The sequence below is a fragment of the Mustela lutreola genome, chromosome 8 (assembly GCF_030435805.1).
Source record: "Mustela lutreola isolate mMusLut2 chromosome 8, mMusLut2.pri, whole genome shotgun sequence".
NCBI classification, from domain to species: domain Eukaryota; kingdom Metazoa; phylum Chordata; class Mammalia; order Carnivora; family Mustelidae; genus Mustela; species Mustela lutreola.
Window position 1 is genome coordinate 133,831,878 of NC_081297.1, and position 23,519 is coordinate 133,855,396.

General features: G+C 48.3%; 1 protein-coding gene across 2 annotated transcripts in view; it reads right to left on the minus strand.

Moving 5' to 3' along the window:
* Nucleotides 1–23,519, minus strand: part of NT5DC3 (5'-nucleotidase domain containing 3) — a 61,957-nt gene that overhangs the window by 19,590 nt on the left and 18,848 nt on the right. For both annotated transcript variants that reach the window (XM_059186692.1, XM_059186693.1), the window contains exons 2-9: nucleotides 20,255–20,439; nucleotides 11,250–11,324; nucleotides 10,533–10,588; nucleotides 4,807–4,897; nucleotides 3,548–3,685; nucleotides 1,261–1,321; nucleotides 727–829; nucleotides 476–577 (exon numbers count right to left, since the gene is read on the minus strand). In XM_059186692.1, the coding sequence (XP_059042675.1) occupies nucleotides 476–577; nucleotides 727–829; nucleotides 1,261–1,321; nucleotides 3,548–3,685; nucleotides 4,807–4,897; nucleotides 10,533–10,588; nucleotides 11,250–11,324; nucleotides 20,255–20,439 (811 nt within the window). The remainder of the gene's footprint in view (nucleotides 1–475; nucleotides 578–726; nucleotides 830–1,260; nucleotides 1,322–3,547; nucleotides 3,686–4,806; nucleotides 4,898–10,532; nucleotides 10,589–11,249; nucleotides 11,325–20,254; nucleotides 20,440–23,519) is intronic.

The window sequence follows — 23,519 nt, forward strand, 5'->3', positions numbered from 1 at the left end:
GCAAGAAGACACTACCTAAGTCTTGGTAGAGATTTACTCCACTTGGCACAAAACCTGTGTTGCAGTATTGCAAAATCCAGCTGTAATTTTAAATGCACTACTGAGAGCTGCATGTACCAAAAATGCCCAGCAGGTGGTTCGTTGTTACTGTTGTTTCGTTAAGCTTCACAGCACATCTGCATCAACAAGTCTAACTTTGGATGTAATTAATACTAAGTTTGGTTTTCTCATTGCTTGATAGGCTCTTTTTCTTAGAGCCTGACCCCTAGGGCTGAAGTGGGAACCATCTCAGTTGGTGCGAGCCAAGCCGACCACTGTGTGACCGCTGTGCACTAATCCCACGCACCCTGTAATCACTTGCCACACGGTTCAAAATCAAAAGCTACAATGTCAGATGCATCTGATTTTCCAGACTTCACCAAGTCAGGGCAGCAAAGGGCGACAATCTAGTTCTCCCAGAAAGAGAGATGCTCACCTCCGCTTATCATTAAAGAAGCTTGGCTTCTCGGCCTGAACGATGACCACATCAAACAGGTCCCTCCAGTCTTTTCCAACAATATACCTCATCCCTTTGTCCCTGAAACAACATATCGGCCAGGTGAGTCTAATAAGAAAGGGATTCACTACTTTTGCAATGTTTTCTTTCAAATTTTCAACCGTGAAGGTAAACAGGACACAAGACAAGACGTGAGCCAGGAGCCAGGAGGGACACCCACAACCACTTACACGAAACTACTGGGGCTGTTGGTGATGAGAAACATCTTCTTGCCGTGGTCGGCCAGCTTGGCCAGCACCGCGCGGGTCTGCTCAGCGTAGCAGATGTACTTCTCTGAGGGCAAGAGAAACGTTCACACACGGAGTCAGTGTCAAGGCGGTCAGTCTGCAGGGGCTCCCTAAGCGGGGCCTCTAGGTCCAGCACGGCTGGGGCCCTCAGGGGTGGAAACGTCTCAAGCAAGCGTGGTCCAGGCTGGCCTAGCAGTGCCTGGAACCTCAGGGACCAGGACTCCACCACCTTGATCCATGGGAACATACTACGGACCTGCCTGCCATGGCCAGCGCCTGTCTTTCTGGGTCAGGATTAGGTCAAGTCCTGAGACAAAGGGGAGGGGGACGTCCGAGGTGCGAGGAAGCAAGGTCCTCACGCTGCACCGGCGGGAGGCGCTGAGCCCCAGGTCGCCACTGGGAATGACAACGACAGCCGCTCGTGGCCCGGGAGAGGGACAGGCTGAGGCGGCCCTCGCGACAGTGCTGGCTACGTACCAATATCTGCTTCGATCGCGCTGTACATGATTCCTTTGATGTGCACATCTCGAATTGAATCCTGTCAAAAGAGAGGCTTCTAATCAGTGGGACGGTCCGTGAGACAGCCTGAGTGACAAGAAAAGTGACATTTGCGACGATGTCTGTCTTTAGAAGCCTGGCCGGCTGAACACCAGATGAAATCTCAGTGCTGGGCCATTTCACACAGGCGGCCAACGCTTAGGTTTCCATGGTGACAGTGGCAGTTTGCAGAAGGGTCACAGAGGAGGGAGGTAACTTGTGAGAACAATTCTGAATAAAATTCCACAGGGTAAATGGCAATTTCTAGGCAGTCTCACGAACTGATGACTACGGGGCATCTGGACAAGGGGAATTATGGCTCTTTTTATCCGTGCGCCCTCCCTAGACCCCAAGAGCAGGTTCTCTCCTCCAGAGAAAGAGGCCGAGACCAATGACAGCTCTTCTTCCATTCAGTGAGGTGAGGAGTGGTCAGCGAGATGCTGACTCAGGCGGAGATGTGGTGCGGCTGACAGACAGGGAAGAGGAGGCCGTGAGTCCCTCACCGGCCACCGCAGGCTACAGCAGCCCGACGCCTGGCAAGAGTCGGAGCACAGCGCCGCTCGCAGGGGCACTAAGTAGGTCCACCGCAGAGGTGGCTCTCCTGGAGGCACACGGAAACTTTCCGGGGGGAAACAGCAGGGGACTGGGCTGCAGGCAAAACTGGACCATCAGCCTTCAAAAACTGGTAGATCGCCACCAAGCGTGACACCTCCGGACTACAAACTCAACCTCAGGCACAGGCTTGTCTCAAACTCACATCGGGAGAAGCAGGGGTTCATAGAGCAAGCCAGAGCCAATCTTCCCGGCTGCAAATCTAGGCTCTACCACTTACTAGCTGTGTGACTCAGGGCAAGTGACTCAACCTCTCAGTGCCTTAATACCTTTATCTGTAAAATGAGAGGAATAATAGCACCTACCTCCAGACCTGATTGTGAGAACTTAATTAGTTATATGCGTGAAGCTCTCTGAAAGCCAGAGCCAGGAATAGACCTAAATGCTCTCTGTTGGCAGCATCTGGTAAACAGCTCTCCTCATGACTGCGAGGGTCATATAACTACAAGTGGTTCTTTTATTTATTTTTTGATACTTAAAGATTCTTAAAGATACTTAATATCTTTGATATTTTTGATATTTGATATATTTGATATTTTGATATTATAAAGATTCTTAAAGATAAAGCATTTGTGCACACAAAAAGGAGAATAGAAACTACTCAGTTTTAGTTCAAATAATACCAGACTATTATTGAGGGGAACCTGGGTGGCTCAGTGGGTTAAGCCGCTGCCTTCAGCTCAGGTCATGATCTCAAGGTCCTGGGATCGAGTCCCACATCGGGCTCTCTGCTCGGCAGGGAGCCTGCTTCCCTTCCTCTCTCTCTCTGCCTGCCTCTCTGTCTACTTGTGATCTCTCTCTGTCAAATAAATCAATAAAAATCTTAAAAAAAAAAAAAAAACAGATTATTGAGAAATGAGAATTCATCCACCATCTTCCCAAAACCCATGATTTAAGGCAGTCGAAACTTAAAATTAGTCATAAACATATAAGTACTTAAATAATACATATTACATATATAAATATATACATAAAAATACACACTTATTAATATATACATGTATGTGATATACATGTGTATTGTTAGTATAAATTAATACATGAACACATTTTTAAGTTCTGAAAAAAGTGCAGAGTTTAAAGAATATAAACACATGTGAACACAAATCAACATACACAAATACAAAGTTACATAAATGATGTGCCTATATCTGCATGTAAGTTTCACAGCTGTCTATCCACCTCTCCAACTGGGTCTTTCACAGCTGTCTATTCACCTTTCCAACTGGAAAGGCCTGCATGGAACCTCCGTGTACAAGAGAAAAGCCTGCTCTGAGCAACAGCAGTTCCCAGGGCTGTAGCCTGTGTGTGAAGTCACCCCCTCCACAGGTGGGCTCGGGCTGGACCTCAGCCACCAACCACCTCTCTGACCAGATGCACCGGGCTGGCTTCAGTCAGCAAGAATTAGAAATCCCGATAGCAATATGAGCGCTCTCTTCCTTTAACACAAAGTTACACTGACTTCCAATTGTCCTGATGTAAGATTGTTCTTAACAATTTTCATGGTAAAACCAAAAATAAAAGAGATCCCAGGCAAATGCCCAGCCCAAGGAGGCTAACAATGCTGTCCCTTCTGCTAAAACCCTGTGTGAGATGTGGCACCCCTGCCTCTCACCTTTACGTCTTTGTACAGATGCACAGGCTCATAGTCAATGTTGTTCTTGAGGAAGTATTCATTCACACAGGACAGGAGGGACATCTCTGGCAGGGAGAAGATGTCCATGAACTGCTTCATGGTGTTTCCATGAGAACTCTGCAGGCAGGGTGGACAGAGTCAGAAACGGAGGCCAACACCACAGCAGAACCAGACGGGACATTTCCCCGGGGGGGTTCTGGTCATCGACATCTGGATCCCGCACCCCAAGGACAGTTCTAATAATAGCAAAGTAGAAGCGTTCACCTTATTTCTCATCATTCCCCACAGAGCTGACATCGTACTCTTAAGCATAACCGGCAAATCCAAGGCAATGCTCTGATTTTCCCCCCCAAAAATCTAATCACTCTCACATTCCTGTAAGTTCTAACTTCCAGTTCACACTCTCTTGTCAAACCCAGAGGGAAGCCGTCAAATAGACTACTGCCCATGGAATGGCACAGAAAACCATGTAGCTCTCCTGAACGTGAGTGCCCTCACACAGCCATGTGTGAGCCTGCGAAAGAGCCTTTCTCTGAATGCCTGCAGTTAGTAACCCCAAGTTTACCAGACTGGGCAGCTTTTGTTGCATTTTGACAGTGTAAATAAGAGTGCTCCTAATAAGATGTGCAAAAATTCAGAAAGCAAAGAGAACCACAAAAGTCAGAGAAACAGAAACTTCCCTTCAAGGCCAGGATGACCTGCTGTCCTCAATCTCAGGGAAGGCAACTAGAGCTACCCTGACTTCATCTATAAAGTGGGGACATCCCTTGGGGTAGGGGGCTGTAGACAGGGGCCGGTGCAAGGAAGGTATTAAGAATCATTGGGGCACCTGGGTGGCTCAGTGGGTTAAGCCTCTGCCTTCGGCTCAGGTCATGATCCCAGGGTCCTGGGATCGAGCCCCACATCGGGCTTTCTGCTCTGCAGGGAGCCTGCTTCCTCCTCTCTCTCTCTGCCTGCCTCTCTGCCTACTTGTGATCTCTGTCAGATAAATAAAGAAAAAATCTTTTAAAAAAAAAAAAAAAAGAATCATCATCAGGTAGGAAGGAAAGAGCTAAGAAAGGGGAATCATGAGGGGCCTAGGAGAGATGCCACCAGACCAGCTTCTCAAATCCTGGGCCCAAAAGTCCTGAAACAGTCTCAAAGTCCCTTGTCAGTTCCACAGAGGCGCTCAGAGAGATTCTAAGTTTACCAGGCCGTGTCTGCTGACAGACTGCTTTAAATAAATAATCTCTCATTACCTTTCCATAAAAGTCACTCATCTGTTCCAGAGGCACGTGGGACCCCTCGTACATTTCAATGACTTCTTCATCGGGGACAACACTGAGGCCTCTGGAAAAATCACAGGCGGTGCAGTTAGACTCAAATAGCAAGAGCAGTGACTTTCAGACCTCGGGCAACTGCTGGGATTTTTCAGCCCAGGTGCAAGATGTCACTGTCACGAGGAGGCGAGATGTGCCACAGGTAATGGCTACAAGTAACAGGCAAGAAGGTGCTGCTGCCACTACCACCACCAGGATTCCGTGGGTAACAAGAGCAGGAAAAATAACACCTACTAGGGATGCCAGGTGTGAACTCCACACAGTCATTCACTTACTTCTCAGCAATCCTAGGGGGAAGCACTAACATCTTCCCATTTCCCAGCAGAGGCAACTGAGGCCCAGAAAGGTCACGAATCTTACAAAGGTCACCAAAGTGGTGGGAAAGGACCAGACCCCAGGCTTTCTGGCTCTAGGGGCCCAGGCTCTTCAACCACTGATGTCACAATGCCCACCTCAACAAAGTACATGGCCTCCCTTTGCTTTGGGGGTAGGGTTTGCTTTGGGGTGGGTGGGGTCTATGTTGCCATTTTTTGTTTTAATACATTAGGGAGAGAAAAGCTAGCTTTATCTCGATCATCCTTCTACCAGCTGACACTCTGACCTAAGAAGGTCAGTGCAAAGGTGGGAAAAACCACTCATGAGGCTCGGGTGGACTAAACCCCAAGACACAGGCAGGAAGCCTGGGAGCCACCTCCGAGAGGGATGACCCCAAAGGCTATGTGACAGTCCAGGCCAGTTTCTTCACCTATTAAAAAGCCAGGGTAACATCTGCCCTCTGCCTGTGTCCGGAAGCTGCGGGAGAATCTGCAAATGAATCCAGCTCCTCCAGGAAGGGAAAGATAAATTTTGGAGGAAGAGCGACCCTGCCGCCGATGCCGTGAGCAGGTGCCCCTTGCTGGGGACTGAAAGCTCTCATGTCTCCTCATCTGGCACTGCCCACTCCAGAGCGTCACGGAGAAAAACGTCTGTTCCCAGCTGCTTCTCTAGGGAAGGTGCTTGAGAAACAAGACATCCGTGGCAAGGAGGTCACAGAAGGAATGACGGAAAGTCCACCCAGCACCACAGACAGTGGGAGGACGAATGACGTGCTGCGAGTCTAATGCGAACAGGCTGCTTATCTTATAAAATCACCAGGATGGCATTAAAATACATACAAAATGTAATTTATACTTGATATGTAAGGAGAATTAAAATATAATTTCAGCCTCCTTCTGTTCTCCGCCCTTCTATAACTTTCAAAAATACCCCCGGGGATTCATTAGTATTTTGCCCCTCCCCCCATCTTCTTTAACTTGCTACAACTTCCAGCCTTTGAAAACAACGGAGGCCTTGTACTTCCTGAACATTCTGGGCATGGACCTTGGGGCAGAGCTCCTGCTCAGGTGTGCACCCGCCTAAGTCTCTAACCTAGAAGGAAACTATAAAAAGTAGAACAACTCTGCTGGGTGAGTCATTTTCCTGCCCCCACACGAGGCCCTGCCCTAACCCAGGTTCACAGCCTCCCAGGCTGCCCCGGTCACGACTGAATGTCAACTCAAAAGCAGTGGTGAGGTGAGAGGTGAGAGGAGTCCGCTCCGGCAAGTGGGAACCCGCAGGAGGTACGCCCACAGGTGCAGCAGCCCACGGGACCGGGCCCCAGGCTCTGGGCCACGGCCAGCCACACCCCGATGCAGCCTCAACCAGTGCGAGGATCAAACCGTAAAGTACTTTACGTGGCCCCATGTGGCTATAAGAAATACAAACATTAGGAGCACAGATCTGAAGAGTCTGCCCGGGGTTCAAACCCCAGCTTCCGTCATTAGTAGGAATAGTACCTGGACAAGCAATGGAACCTCTTTGGGTCTCAACGTCATTTTTAAAATGGGGAACGAAAACTGTACCTGCCTCCAGGCATAACCGAGACCGGATGAGGAGTATACAGCTGGCACTAGCAAAGCCTTGCCGGTGTGCCTGCGAGGAGAACAAGCATAGGCTTTCCCTAGATCCCTAGTCAGAACTTAAATCGTGGGTACAAAATGGGGCTGTGGAGACAGCCAGTCTGCCTCCCCCTCTGCCTTGTGCCATTGGCTCCACAGCCCCCAACACAAAATCCAACCTGACAGAGGAGCTGGGGACCCACCTGACAGCAGGTGTCGGACGGGCAAGGCTGAGGAGGGGGCATTGCCCTGCCAAGAGCTCATCCGTACGGCTTTTCAGGGGAAGGCAGAGGCGGTGACATTCAGCGTGCCTCTCCTGCTCCAGGCATACCCTGGTCTACACGACAAGCCACCCCTGGGCCCACCAGAGCATCAGGCCAATTTTACAGGGGAGCAAACCAAGGCTTCAGGATGGTCAAGAAGCTGCTTGCACGGGAGCAGTGAGGCCAGGGCCCACGCTGAGGAAGTGGGACTCCAGAGCCCACATGCGCACCCATGCTGCCCCAGCCCGCCTCAGCCCGCCACACCCCTCAGCGCTGTGACCACAGTGACCTTCCCAGGACCTGAACACGAAGATTCCTTTTCCTTCCAGTGCCTCAGCTGGCTTCTACCACCTAGCCCTGTCCATACTCCCTAACACGATGGAAAACTTACCTACAAAAGAAACAAGACAATTAGGAGCCATAGGACTGTGCGGTCTGAGAAGAGGAGGAACAGACCACGTTGGGCCGAGAAGAGGGTGAGGCCTCAGCACCAGCCAGCCTTGAAGGAAGGATGGGGGAGATCTAAAGCAGCAGCAAGGAAGGAAGAGTGCGCCCTGGCAGAACGGCAGCAGGAGCAGATGGCAACCGGGAAAGGAGAGCTCAGAGGAGAGAACAGATGTGCTGTGTGCAACTGCCTCACACACGCTGAGATTGGCTGTAACTGCTGGGAAGAGACCGTCCCCTGCTCCTGTTGACCTCGGGCCAAGGGTGTTGCCAGGGGTCTCCGGCGGAGGGGCATGCCTGGAGCAAACCCAGAGGGAGAGAGCCAACAGATGGAAAGAGTTCTGGCAACATCAATTTGGCCCCTGGAACCAGACATGCCTGCAACGGGCACTGTCCCTTGGGCCGCACCACCGGTGAGCCACTGTTGTATTTCTGGTTAACCCAGTCTGAGTCGGGTTTCCGTACCTGTAACCAAGAGTCTTAACTGATCCAGTAAGTAAAAAGCTGTGTGTAGAAGAAAAGTAGGGTATGGGTTTAGAGAAGGTTGGTGGGAAACCCAAGAGGTTTGGGCTCCATTCTCTAGGCAGTGGGAGCCATCCAGGATCGCAGGAGAGAGGGTCTGTTGAGGGCAATGCTTTAGATGTGTCAGTCCAGCAATGATGTCCAGGATAGATCGCACTGCAGGAAACTGCAAGGGCCCTAGAGAAAAGGATTAAGTGTCTGAGCCAGGGAGCTGATGGCAGGAACAGAGATGAGGAAAAGATTCAAGACACCTGTGAAGGATTTCATTAACCTAATCCGTACAACAAAACCATGCTGCATGTAGGCTAAGGGCAGAACAGACCACCTGGGTCAGAATTCTACTTCTCTGTGGCTTTGGCCAAGTTACTTAACATCTCTGGGCCTAATACCAGCACCTACTTCATAAGGTTATTTCAAGGATCAAATAAATGAACACAAATAAAACACTTATGACAGTGTCTATCTATGCTGTAGCAAGACTTAATATCTGCTCGTTGCTATTTATTATTACAAATATTATTATTTTCATCAACACCACCTCGTCTCCTTCCTGAAACACCATTAAAATGATAGTAAAAGGATAAACTATTCAGGGATGCCGGAGGGCTCAGTCAGTTAAGCACCTGACTCTTGATTTCAGCTCAGGTCATGATCTCAGGGTCGTGAGACTGAGACCCTCATTGGGCTCCATGCTGGGTATGGAGCCTGCATAGGATTCTCTCTCTCCCTCTGGGCCCCCACCCAGCTTGCACACACAAGCTCTCTCTTAAATTTAAAAAAAAAAAAAAAAAAAAAGAATAAACTCCTCAAACAGTGAAAGGATATGAGAGCAAGGACATCAGCAGACAGGACATTTGAACACCTTTGTGGAAGACAAGTAGCAGATGAAAAGGGGGCTTCTGGCTTAGCAAACTAAGAACAGGGGCCTGCAAGGGGACACCAATGTGAAGAACTGATTAGCCGCCACAGCCCCCCAGAAAGGCTCAGCTCTGAGAGGCACCGGGCAGCTCTGGGGATGTGCTCCAGCAGAATGAGGGAGCAGAGCCAGAGAGAGGAAGAGACGGGCATCGGGGAGTGGAGAGAGAGGCAAACCCAAGCCCCAGGACAAGCCATCAGAGAAAGTCAGAGCAGGAGTAGCCAATTAAACACAAAAGTAACTGACAGTGGGGGCGCCTAGGTGGCTCAGTAGGTTAAAGCCTCTGCCTTTGGCTCAGGTCATGATCCCAGGGTCCTGGGATCGAGCCCCGCGTTAGGCTCTCTGCTCCGTAGGGAGCCTGCTTCCCTTCCTCTCTCTCTCTCTCTTTGCCTGCCTCTCTGCCTACTTGTGATCTCTGTCTGCCAAATAAATAAAATCTTTAAAAAAAAAAAAAAAGTAACTGACAGTGTATCTAAGACATTTGAATTGTTGGAAATTGATGATACTGGTGATGGAACATTTAGAAAAAACTCGGGACACCTCTACAGAAAACAAATCTGAGAACAAGCAAGCACGGTACAAGGAGGAGGGCGGTCACCGGGCATGACACGGGTCAGAAGGAACGAGACCTGCGGAGTCATGACGCGAATGACGCCTGAGGACGGAGGAACCAGCCGACACTCACGGACAAGCACGAGCCCGCAGAAGTGGGACGTGCGCGCACACCCAGTCCTGCCCCGTAGCACATCCAGAATTAATAAATTAGGAAAGACAACTATGAACACAGTATTTAGAAATAGGAAGAATGATGTGAAGAAAAAACTGAAGAGTGTAAGGGCTTGGGTGGGGAGGGGGGACAGAGGGCTACTGTGGTCTGCCACGACGCTCTCAGCGGTATCCAAGTATCGGGAACAGTGTGCATGTTTAAGTCGGACAGAAAAACATTAATTTTAATGAAGAGTTTGTGAAAGGAGAAGCTAAGACAGGCACACCTCTTTCTAAGGTACAATAACCATACTCCTAAATCCCCCCCAAATTCAAGAATTAGAAAAGGTAAAATCCTTCATTTTCGAAGTGACAAAGATTCTGAACTGAGCTAAGTGCTTCTACTAATTCTAATACATGGAGGGGGGGGTCCTTAATATCCAAACTACTCAACTGCCATGGTGGGAGCAAGAACCCCCTGCCTCACCCCAGCCTCCCGCCCCACCCAAAACCTCAGCTCTGGGACCCTCACTCAACTGGCAGATGGGCACCTCTAAAGAGCCTATCTTCCCCCAGAACCCCCTCCAGAGCGCCCCCTAATGGTTTAAACATCATCATTGCCTTGGTCACTGTGGACTGCAGTCACTGGTTTATTTACGTGGCTTCCAACTTACACTCGAAGCTCCCCGGGGCATCCTTGTAAGCCAAACCCCTCTGATCTGGCATAATGGGCCCCAGTAAATGTTCCTGAATGAATGAGAGAATAAATCACAAATACACACACTATACCCTCTTCATCACCAGGCCGTCAGTGGGTCTTGAAACCCAAAGCCACTTGGTTACTGTGAGTCAATTAAATTTACCTTCTCTTTCGCCTACCTGTAGACGGTTCCCAACTGGATGTAATGGAAAGCATCAATCTTCATCAACACTGCCTTCAAAAACATAAACACACACGAAGGTGAATAACGGATGGCAAGCCGCATATTTAATGAGAATTTCAGGGGGCCTCATAAATCCTAGCAACACCAGCTGGACATGGCAAAGAGGCACAGTGTACGTGTTGGACAGGTCCGCTTGTTGATTAAAGCACTGTGGGGGTGCCAGGGGGCTGGGTCAGCGAAGCATCGGCCTTTGGCTCAGTTCATAATCCCAGGGGTCCTGGGATCAAGCCCCCTACCTCAGGCTTCCTGCTCAGTGGAGAGTCTGCTTCTCTCTCTCCCCCATGCTCATGCACAAGCACATGAGTGCACTCTCTCTAATAATTAAAATCTTTAAAAAAAAAAAAAAAAGCACTGTGCAGTCTGTTAAGGAAATGACTGATCTGCAAAAACAACAGGACAACAGGCTGCTCCTCAGAACATCAAAAACGGCTTCTAGGAGTATAAGGAGTATCTTCCAAGTAGCTAAATGCATTCATTTTTTTTCTAATACAGCCATTTGCAAAAGGCTTTATCCAAAGATGTTTTTTAGTAATTCAGTTCTGCGGCCCCAAGGAATAGAATTTAAAATCAATTTCTGTGTTCAGCAAAGCGCCGAGAGTACGTTATTCCCAAACTCCATTAAAATGTAGAAAAACACGATGATGAAACCTACCCGCTGCACATCATAATGAAGTCCACGAATTGCAAAATTTGGGTCATACTCATACTTCCTGATTTCCACCGGATACTAAGAAAGAAGAAAGGAATTATTTTTAGCTAAAAACGAACTAAGTTCAAGATAGCGTCCAGAATGGGTCCCTGAACAAAAGCTGAGGTGGCGGACACACTCTGGCGGGAAGATGGGGTGAGGACCGCAGCTTGGCCGTGTGCTTCTGGCCCAAGTACAGAGCTCTTGGTCACGGAGCCTTCCCTCCACCCCACTCCGGTTCATCTACCCAAGCACAGGGAAGGCCTCACCCCTGGCCCCAGCTTTTCTCATCTTAATTGCCCCCACCCACCCCTTCCCTCTGCCCCTGGACCCCTATTTTCCCCAGAAACACATCTGCGTCCACCTCCTCCGACTGTAATTAAGGCAGCGATGAAGAGGAACTGGAACGTCCCCTCTCCTAGAAGCACAGTTTCCCCAACACGTCACCAACCATCATTCAGCTCACATTTGAGCAGCTCAGTGTATCAGCCCCTGCATGGCCCCCCCACCAGGTTTCATGAAGACCAAGCTGAAAACTTTTCAGAGGGGGAGCCCCCTCCGTACAGCTTTCTTTGCTTTTCTCATCCAGACAGTTGGCTGCAGCTCACCCACCAAGGGCTGGAAGGACTCCCCGTTGTTGGGTTCAGCCTCAAGAGCCACCTCTCTCAGCATGTGGCAGCCTGTTACTGTTCCAACACTCAGACTCAGAACGTGTCACTCGGCTCCCTGTAGTTCCTGTTATCAAACCATTCCTCAAACTATGCAAAAACCCCTGCTCTGTTCTTATCTACTAGGCTAGACATTCAAGTCCTTCTCTCCCTCCCAATCTCAAAATAAGAACACTGGTTCCCCTGCCAGTAGTACCGAGGTACTGAGCACGCTGTGTGCTGCTACTGCACACAGGCTCTCCCATTCCCATTTTACAGACAGGACACCAGAGGCACAGACAGACACAGAGTGGCCGGGCCACACCGCTGGGATACGGTGAGGCACAGAATCAGATCTGGGCCTCTTCCCCTGCTCTCCCCTCTCCCCTCTGCCCCTGGACAGACCTGTAGGACAGAAAAGTACTCCTGAGTCTAGAGAGGCTGTGGCACCAGGATCTTCCTTCCAATCACAGCGTAAACCACTTAAGTAAAAATCTAGACAGCTGGGGGTGCCTCAGTCAGTTAAGCATCCAACTTTTGCTTTCAGCTCAAGTCGTGATCTCGAGGTTGTGAGATCGAGCCCCATGTCCAGCTCTGTGCTGGGTGTAGAGCCTGCTTAAGATTCTCTCCCTCGCCCTCTGCCCCTCCCCCACTTAAAAAAAAAAAAAAAAGCCTTAACAGCTACCAAGAGGTGCAGAACCTCTTTGCCCAAGAGTACTAACTTTTCATGGCCAGGGTCACGTTTGCGTGGGAACACTTCCCGCGCCCACCAGGCTGAACGGCACGCACAAGTGTTCAAGCTGCACAGAATGCTGACTCAAATGTCACAGCTGAGCTCATTTATCTAACACCTGCCATGCATGCCAAGAAATCACCAAATGCTATTTCCACTCGGAGGCGTTTCCAAGAATCCTGAACACCATGTACAGTTCTGCATTTTCACAGACAGACTTCACACTCGCATCCCCAGAACCCCGCACAGGGCACCATGGCCATGCCTCCCAAAGGGAGGCTATGGGTCCGCACCCCTCTGGAGTCTCCTCCCAAACCTGGGAGTGCTGAGGGACGGGTAGGACACGGGGGAGAAGTTTAAATGCTCCCGACAGGGGTGGTTTTAAGGAGTCCTGGGCCACACCATTCTGCACACTTTCTGCAACGCCTCACCGCACCAGCGTGGCGGGGGTGCGGCACCTCGTGGCCTTGGACTGTTGAGTCATCTGAGAAGTAGAGTCAAGGAACCTGCCCAGGCTCACAAAGACTGACCATGTGCGGGCCAGTGCGTGACTGCAGGCCTGTGTCACACCCAAGTCCACCCCAACCTGCAATCCACTCTGACTGAACAAACCCTGAGTCTCCATTCTGGACGCTCCTCGCTCCCAAGAGGGCAGGACCTGCCACCTCAGAGGGCCCAGTGAGTTTGCTCTGTGGATTTGTGGTGATGAGCGCAGGGCAGCTGCTGCGCCTGAGAGACACAGAGTTCGAGACAGAGCAGTCTGAACACCGACTACTAGAAGTCTGGCGGCTCTTTCTGGACCTGTCTGGACGCCCCCTGCAGGGCACAGACAGCACAGTGAGACACGACCACGTACCGACCACAGGCCCCAGAGCTGGGTGGTCTTGGGAAACCACTCCTGACAGACACACGGTGTTTTCCCAGGGAACCAGCGACATGGCAGACAATGTGGAGAACGGACAGAGGCAGCTGGAAGGGCCCGATGGACACTGTCGTCACAACGAACAGGCTCCAGGGATGCAGGATGAGGCATCGCATCCCAGTCCTACCATGTGCTAGCTGGGTGACCTTGGTAAGGTCACTTGCTGAGGGTCAGTTTTCTCATTCCCAAAGTAAGGATGCCAAGAGTCTTACCGTGGGTGGAAGCAGAGAAGCTAAGTCAAAGGATGCATACGGGGGAGCACCTGGCTGGCTTGGCCCGTACAGCCTGAGACCTCTAGTCTTGGGGTTGTTAAGTTCAAGCTGCACGTTGGGTTGTAGCCATTACTTAAAAGTAAAATCTTTGGGGTGCCTGGGTGGCTCAGTGGGTTAAAGCCTCTGCCTTCAGCTCAGGTCATGATCCCAGGGTCCTGGGATCGAGCCCTGCATCAGGCTCTCTGCTCAGCAGGAAGCCTGCTTCCTCCTCTCTCTCTGCCTACCTCTCTGCCTACTTGTGTTCTCTGTCAAATAAAAATAAATAAATAAAATCTTTCCAAAAAAAAAAAAAAGGTGAAATCTTCAAAAAATTTTAAAAATTTATAAAAATAATATAATGCAGGCAGGCAGTGGAGCTGTCTCTAGCCCGTAGCAAGGGCGCAATGCCATGGAGCTACTTTGCTGGACACGGAACTGGGGGCCTGGGCTTCTAGATCCATGGTGCTAGCCTCTACTACTCCCCCAGAGGACTTCAGGCCAGTCTCTTAACCCCTCCAAGCCCCGTCCTTCCTATGGAAAATGAAATGGTTGGACTGGGGCGATTTCTATGTTCCACTCCTGCCTCTAAATTGTGTTTTTCCATACAGCTGATCAAGTCCTCATGGTAGGCCCCTTTCCAACACAGAAAGACAGACAGACACACACACACACACACACACACACACAGGCACACATACACACATACACACGCACGGCATCCGTCTCTAGGAATAACCGTCAAGGGTGACATCCCGTCGAGGAAGCCAGAGCTCCTCCCACCAGCCAGGAGGTTACACTTTCTCCAGTGGCCTACGGCTAGATTTTCTGGACTTGTCAGAGTGGAGGAACCTTCCACCAGCCTCAAAAAGAGGGCTCACTCAATGTAACATGAAGATTACCGGTGTCTCTAAAAGCAGAACAAAGAGTATGAAAAGATAAAAAAAGAACTGCCTAGGGATTTTTATTAAAATTCTTCTTATTGAGGCCCAGTCTAGTTTCCCTCAGTACCTGGATTTGTTCTTATGCCAAGCACACTCTGAGCTGGCTAGTGTGTGGCGACGAAGGGAGAGCAACGTGCTAGAGTAACGTCCCTCACAGCTCCAGGCAGAGCTCACAGTGGAACACTGCGGAGAACCCAGGAGAACCTGGGGGCTCCCAGTGTGGGGGTCATTCCTACAGCTCTGCGGCTGGCCCGAGTGCCCCCTTTCTGGCGAGTGACAGAGCTCTCGAGACAGCTAGTAACCTCTACGTCACAACACTGCCCATGAGTTCCTGAGGTCCAGATGCTTAGAAATCCTTGATTTTCAGAGTTCTAAGGTTGTTATTTTAAGTAGCCTAAATTATGAGTCTTACTAGACGCAGGGCAGAAGGGCACAAAAACAAAGTTCTCTAAAATCTTCCCAAAATGTGAAGCGAGGGCAGAACAACTTGCCTCCAAGTGGTGATTGCACACCAAGCACAACATTCTCACTCAACTGTGTCCTTTGTGTCGGGGCCTGGGAGTATGGCAGCAAACAGGACGGACAGTCCCCGCCCCTAAGAAATTTATACTCCTCCACAAGGAGGCTGACCATAAACACCCAGCATAAGGCCTCCTGGTGAGAAGGACTACAGAGCAAATGCAATGCAAGGGCTCAGAGATCTGGAGGGGGGTAAAAAAAAAGATGAGCCATGCCTCAGATAGCCTGGGGCCAGGAAGGATGTTCCAAAGCCAAGGAAATGCAGGTGCAGAGGCCTAGGGCAGGAGGGTCCGGCAGCTCAAGGAGGAGCGAGAACACTGGTGTCGCCACAGCCAAGTGAGGGCAGGGTGGGTAGAGAGGGAGAAACAGGGGGCCTGGGCACACTGGAAGGCCTTCTCTGTCATTCCAACCACACCAGGAGGGCTCAAGCGGGTTTTGGCTCCAGGAGCCCCATAGCTGGAAGGTGATGGTGGCATGGACCAGAACGGTGGCAGTAGGGAAGAGGGGGACAGAGTTAGGACATATCATGAATGAGTGAGAAGAAAGTTCACAGCTGCACAGGTACCTCCTCCCAAAGACTAGAACATGGAAAGGGGAAGAGTAACTTCATGTGGCAGAGATCCTAAACACAGACCTTAACCACATGCTAGAGGCCAATGTCATTGGTGATAAGTCATGCAGACAACATGTACCCTTGACATGAAGATGGTGACAGTGGCCCCCAGAACCCCCATCTAATCACAGGAAAAATGTCAGACATATCCTAAGAGAAGGCATCCTCAGAAAATGCCTGACTAGTACTCCTCACAAGTGTCAAGGTCATCACAACCCAGGGAATTGTGAGAAACTCTCAAAGCAAGCCTAAGGAGATGTGACAGCTAAATTTAACTGGGGAGTCCGGGATGGGACCCTGGAACAGGAACAGAACATCAGGGAAAAACCAAGGGAATCTAGAATCCCGGAAGGACTTTAGTTAATAAAGATGGATCGATGTGGTCCTTTTGTTGTGATAAATGGGCCACAGTAACGTAACCTGGGAACAAGAGGAGGAACCAGGCTTGGGATACAGGTACACGAATTCTCCCCATTAACTTCACAACTTGTCTATAAACCTAAAACTCTCTGAAAATTAAGTTTATTTTAACAAAGAAGAGAGAGTAAGAACCCATAGGGTTTGCTGCATACAGAAGAAGGGCAGGGGTCACGGCTGACGCTGGCTCTGGATTTAGAAAACATGTCAATGCCAGAGAATGATGAGGGCATGTGGATCTAGGGGGCGAAATCCAGAACACCCTTTCTATCCCTTGGTGGACCCATGAAAGGGAAATGTAGACACAATCATTACCCTATATTGTTCTATTCGTAAAAACTTGTTTTTCTTAAAAAAAGAAAGAAAGAGAGGGAGGGAGGGAGGAAGGAAAAAAGGAAAGGAAGGGGCACCTGGGTGGCTCAGCGGGTTAAAGTCTCGGCCTTCGGCTCAGGTCATGATCCCGGGGTCCTGGGATTGAGTCCTGCACTGGGCTCTCTGCTCAGCGGGGAGCCTGCTTCCCTCTCTCTCTCTGCCTGCCTCTCTGCCTACTTGTGATCTCTACCAAATAAATAAATAAAATCTTTTTAAAAAAAGAAAGAAAGAAAAGGAAAGGAAAAGAAAAGAAGAAAAACAATCTAATTAAGAAGGGGCTCGAACTTTTACGTTTGCTTTTTGGGAAGCTGCAAAATTGCCAAGTTTACTGCATCTCAAAAGCAGATGTCTTCCCATCTCCACAAGTACATTTAGACTTTGGCAGGAAAAATGGCACCAAATTAAATGCCTCTTGGAAGAATTATTTTGTTTCATCAGACCAAGAGAAAAATCTGCATAAGCATAATTGATTCTATTAATATGCCTGATATAATTAGTGTTACGACTGATCTCTTTTATCAAAGCAACAAACAGACATAACGGGACTGAAATTTCCGTGATCTTAAATCCAGAGGCTTTTCTAATCAGAATGATTGCACCTTCTTTCCCCACCTATGTCATCTCTCTTTTCCCCCAAATTTCATACATTTTTTTATCTTCATAAATTTCTTACCTTCATGAATATTCTATTTTCATATGAACAAAAGGGTATAAATGAAAGGTGTTATTAATCCCACAAGGGACAACAAGGAATAAAGGAGAGAGCATTTATGCCTTGGAAACAGATTTAAGTTCAAATCCTGGTTCTACCTCCTACTGATCTCGTGGGCTTTGAACTACCAGCTCATTTCTATTAGCCTCCGTGTCCTCACCTGTAAAACAGAGATTATTTGTAGGGTTATCACGGAGAAACAATGTTAGTCACAGCTAACATTTAGTGAGTGTTTCCTCCCTGCCAGGTACTTTATGTATATTAACTCATTTAATTATGACAATGACACTGTAAGCAAAGTACAGTCATTGTGCCCATTTCACGGCAGAGGAAACAGAGGCTCAGAGAAATGAGGTCAGTTTCTCAAGATACCCTGAGCAGTCAGTGATGAAAAGTCAGGATTTGAACACCAGCAGTCAAGCTCTAGAACCTGTGTGTTCAGCACCTGGCAGGAAATCCACAGACGGCGCTGTTAATAAAATGACCTTCATTTTATAAGTGATATCAAAGTCACAGCAAATGCCACAGATGACGGAGGACTAGACTGCCAGCACCAGTGCAACACCTCTTCGGTTCCATCTCTTGGCGGGGTGGTAGTGGAGAAATGCTTTGGGCTGGCACACAGGACCACAAGAGTGGGACCACCTCGTCCTTATTCTGCTGTCACTCCCGCAGTGAAGGGAGGTGTCTGCCTGTTCGACAGGAGAGAAGAGTCTCTCGAACAAACAGAGAGGTGCAGCTGGATGCCCAGTGACTACATGGGTCTGCATGTGGGAAAGTGGCCATAACTAAAGAAAGCTGGCTGCTGGCTTAGAGACAGAAGGGAAGATTATTTTCGGCAAATGCCATTTCTGCATTTTGAATGAGGAGAAACTGAGCTGCTTATTAAATCCATTGATAACCCAAAGCTGAGGGGATCATTTGATACACTGCATCAAATGGTGAGGATCCAAAACTAATGGAAACTTTGGAAGTATTAATAAAGGTATGGTATGCCGAACCAGGGAGGTGATGATCTCCCTCTATTCCACACCAGTCAGGCCTCACCTGCAGTAACATCTTCAGTTCAGGGCCTCACATATGAGAGGGATAAACCAGAGCACACACACAAAAAGGGTAAATAAGATGATAAAAGACCAGAAAGGAGGCCAAATGAGAATGGTTGAAAAACTACAAATGATCAGCCTGGGAGAAGAAACATCTTGGACGGCATAAAGGCTGGACTACATGACACACAGTAGTGTAGAACATTACTCTAGTGGATACAATGTTAGTTCTCTCAGACCCACCAGTCGGCCTGCCCCAACACAACTTTGCAGACAAACTCCTTCCAGACTCTGCTAAACTACTGCCTTTGTCATTGTTTCCCAGTTCCCTCAGGCAGGGAAAGCTGCTCCAAATAGCCTCTCCACAGCCCTAGCTCTTCCTGCAGATACAGGGAGAGGCCTCCAGCAGGTGGCCACATAATTCCTCTGCTTCCACGGCTGACTCCACTAGGGTCCCTGTGGGGACGACTCTGTTGGGACCTGTGTGCTCATCCTCACGCTCCCTGCTTCTGTGACAGGACCTGGCACACAGCAGGGGGCTTAGGAAAGGCTGAAGTAATGCATGAAGGAAGAAATGACAAGAGAAGAGATGGGTGGTGAAAGTTGCAGGAGGACAGCACAGTTCCCCTCCAATCAGGAGCATGCCCCTGCAGTCAACGCACTCTGTCTGAGACAGAAAACTGAGCTGTACTTCTCGGGGTCCTGTGGGGTTCTCAAAGGGCACTAATCCAGGTGGCCCCTGAGGATGTCTCATCCTGGCTCCTGAAATGTGAACTCAAACTTCACTACAGGAAAGCATGTCGGGTTCTGCATGTTTCCTTTTTCCTTCCTTACTATAAGCCCTTAACAATACTATGCAGCAGCAGAAGACATTCGAATGTCCTATACGTAAGAACAAGTCAAGTCAGGAATGACTTTGAGGGATTTCTTCTAACCAGAACTCAACGGGCTGCCAAGTTCATCAGCTCTGGAAGAAACTGCGTCACTGCTCAGGGAGAAATGAGAACACGAAGTCTGTAGCCTATCTCCACGAACACCTAACTTGAGAGTCTTTTGTCAAAGAGACAGCTAAAGATTTAAAAAAATAAAAAAATTTAAAAACTATCTTCCAGGGGCACCTGGGTGGCTCAGCTGGTTAAGCATCTGCCTTCAGATCAGGTTATGATCCCGGAGTCCTGGGATCGAGCCCCCCAGGGAGTCTGCTTGCCCTCCCCGCCCCCTACCCCCGCCACTCCCCCACTCATGTTTGCTCTCTCTCTCTCTCAAATAAAAAACTAAAATCTTTTTTAAAAAAACTATCTTCAAGTACAAATTTCCAGTTCTGTGAAATAAACAAGTTCTGGAGATCTATTACACAGCACAGCACCCACAGCAAACAATATTGTATTACCAAAATCTGCTGAGAAGGTAGATCTTATGTTAACTGTTCTTCCCCCTGCCCCCCCCCCACACACAAATAGCAATAATAATGAAGGGGTCAGGAGGAAACGCTGGGAGGTGACAGTTTATGACCTTGATGGTGATGGTTTCATGCATATGCACATCCCCAAACTCATCAAGTTACATGCATTAAGTACAGAGAGCTTTTTGTGGGTCAACCAAACCTCAAAAAAAGTAGTTAAACAAAATCTTCCAGATAGAGTCACCTGGAATGGAACAAAATCTACCCATTCATTTAACAACACTTTACTAAGTGATGTCTGTATCCCGGCACAAGGCCAGGTCCGCTCAATGCTGTTCTTCAACGTCTAAGGGAAGGAGGAGGAAGCCCGTCCGCAGTATCCCTGAGCTCTTACCCGGTGTTCATTGATGAGAAGGTCCCGAGCAGCATTAAATATCAGCGTGTGCAGGTGCTTGGAATAAAACACCAAGGTATAATCATAATCGAAGCCATAGATTTCAATATCCGACAGGCTCATCTCATTGTTCGAGAAAATGGCATCTGGATTCAACAAGTTGCTCATAATTGAAGGAACCAAGTCTGGAAGTAAAGAAAACAATGTATTTTTACTGATCAGAGAGGCGATGTCTTGGACCAGGGGTCTTCAGCCACCACGCCCTCGATGCAATCAGGATTAAAGCCTGTACAGTACATTTCCAAAGATGGAAAGGAAATACCATACTTGCATTCAGTTAGTCCTCAAGGCAAGAACCTCATCAGGCAACATTTTGTGACAAGAACACTGACCACTCTATTTTACTAAAAGGATATCTGACTATATTCTTTCATCCTTTGACATTTGTGCACCAAAAATTTACTTGGAACAGCTCATAAGTGCAAATGCTGAAAGCAGGTGACTTTTTGGGAGACAGGTACAAAATACCCAACACATGCACACACAAGTCCAACTGTCCAGGACTAAGGAACAACTTCTGATCTCCAATATTGAAGCTAACATTTATTAAGCACCTACAAAGTGCTACATGCTCTCCTAGAACTCTGTATTCTCTCACTTAATCCGTACAGCAGTCTGATGATGCAAATACTGTATTATCCCAGTTTGATACATGAGGACATCTGAGACACACAGAAATTACATAATTTGCTGAAATACACACAACTACTAAATTGCAGAGCCAAGACTTAAATCTGGCAAGTCTGGCTCCAGAAGTTGTGCCCCTAACGCTCTTCTCCAAGATTATGGGACCCCACAAGCATTTGGGAAGGGTGCGTTTTACCCTCAGTAAAACGAAGTCAACCCTTCGTCCTTTCCATGCTTGCCAGGGAGCCTGCACTGCTCCCCCTTCCCTTCCGCTCACTTCTTCCCGGTTAGGAATGGCCTGCGTTACCTGCTTCCAGTCTAAGCAGTCACATGAAATACCCAACAGGTCCTGCCTTCACAGGGTGACAGCCCCCATCAGGAGCTACATCAGCCACAAAGAGGTCTACAACAAGGCATTCTGCGCATATGAGAAGGATCCTTGCAGCTTGAAGCCTTAGATCTCTTTGAGAACCTAACCCAAGCTCTAGAATCCTCTCCCCAGAAAAATGCCCTTCCAGATTTTCAGACAATTTCAGGGAGGCTGACTCCCCTGAAGCCTATTCATGGCAACAAGGTAAGTTGTGGTATTAAACTAACTTAAAACTAAGTCTTTATATCCCCCCACAGAACACCCAGGTCAAGGAAGGCAAATGTAGGAATAAATGAATGACTTGATAAATGCATGCACATATTTCTTTCCCTTCCCCCAAACAACCTAGATAGGGCAGAACCTGCTGAAAATCTGAACAGTTAAAATGTACCAATGACCCTCCTACACTGTTGATGGGAATGCAAGCTGGTGCAACCACTCTGGAAAACAGAATGGAAGTTCCTCAAAAAGTTGAAAATAGAGCTACCCTACGACCCAGCAATTGTACTACTGGGTATTTACTCTAAAGATACAAACCTAGTGATCCGAAGGGGCAAGTGCACCCAAATGTTTATAGCAGCAATGTCCACAATAGCCAAACTATGGAAAGAACCTAGATGTCCATCAATAGATGAATGGATAAAGATGTGGTCTATATATACGATGGAATACTATGCAGCCATCAAAAGAAATGAAATCTTGGGATGCCTGGGTGGCTCAGTTGGTTGGACAACTGCCTTCGGCTCAGGTCATGATCCTGGAGTCCCGGGATCGAGTCCCACATCGGGCTCTCAGCTCCACGGGGAGTCTGCTTCTCTCTCTGACCTTCTCCTTGCTCATGCTCTGTCTCACTTTCTCTCTCTCAAATAAATAAATATTTAAAAAAAAAAAAAAAAGAAAAGAAATGAAATCTTGCCATTTGCGACGACGTGGATGGAACTAGAGGGTATGATGCTTAGCAAAATAAGTCAATCGGAGAAAGACAACTATCATATGATCTCCCTGATATGAGGAAGTGGAGATGCAACGTGGGGAGTTTGGGGGTGAGAAAAGAATAAATGAAACAAGATGGGATTGGGAGGGAGACAAACCATAAGAGACTCTTAATGTCACAAAACAAACTGAAGGGGGCCAGGGGAAGGGGGTAGGGAGAGGGTGGTGGGTTATGGACATTGGGGAGGGTGTGTGCTATGGTGAATGCTGTGAAGTGTATAAACCTGGCGATTCACAGACCTGTATCCATGGGGCTAATAATACTTGTATGTTTATTAAAAAATTTAAAAAAAAAAAGATGCACCAACAATTCCATTTCATTAGTTTCTTTTGTCAACATCAATGAGATGATTACTTTGGCTTTCTTTTCCTTTGGCAAAGAAGACATATAGGAGGACAGTAAACAAAACAGTAGCATTTTTAAAAACTTGAAGGCAGACAGTTCACCTGACTAGTTCTGGGGAAGGGAGACTCTCATAGCTCCAAGCCATGTGGCATCAGCCACCACAGGTGTCCTGGCCTTACATAATCAATGGGCCCCAGGGCAGGATGCTATTTTCTGAACATGACCACACGGCATCCCCGTCCAGATGAAGTAAGGGAAGCAGGACTGCTTACAGAGTGACCAACAGCTCTGCTTTCACAGACGATCTTCTCATGGGAAGTTCTAACAGTCTGCTGAAATTAGAAGTTTATGCTGAATAGTGTTGGCAATAGTCTCCCACCCTTCCCACACCCTGAGAAGAGTAAGTAAAGTCCTCAAGGAACACTGCTCCGAGGGAAAATCGCTAAAAGCACATCCCCAGTGCTGCCCGGGAATTTCCCGCAGGGGTGAGAGCCCAAAGCGTATTAATCACATGAACGTCATCACCAAAAAGCTGGGATTTTAATGTCATCACTCAAAATAAACATGAGGACTAAGGGATGCTTAAAAGGGATTTCAATGTTCCATAAAACCACTTCAAAAAGGTGCTGAGAACAAACACAAATAATTACAAGGCAAAGGAAAGAATGCCAAACACTCACAAAGACACAAACAGTCTGTCTAAACTGTAGACTCAAAAGTATAAACGGAAGAAGGGCCCTTGACTAATCAGTGAGGTGCTTCTCCCCCAACAGAAACAAGAGTGCGTACCACTTTAGAAAGTGAATTCTTGTTGTACCTAATGGATGATGACAGCAAGACTACGCAGTTAGTACAGAGAAATAGAGACA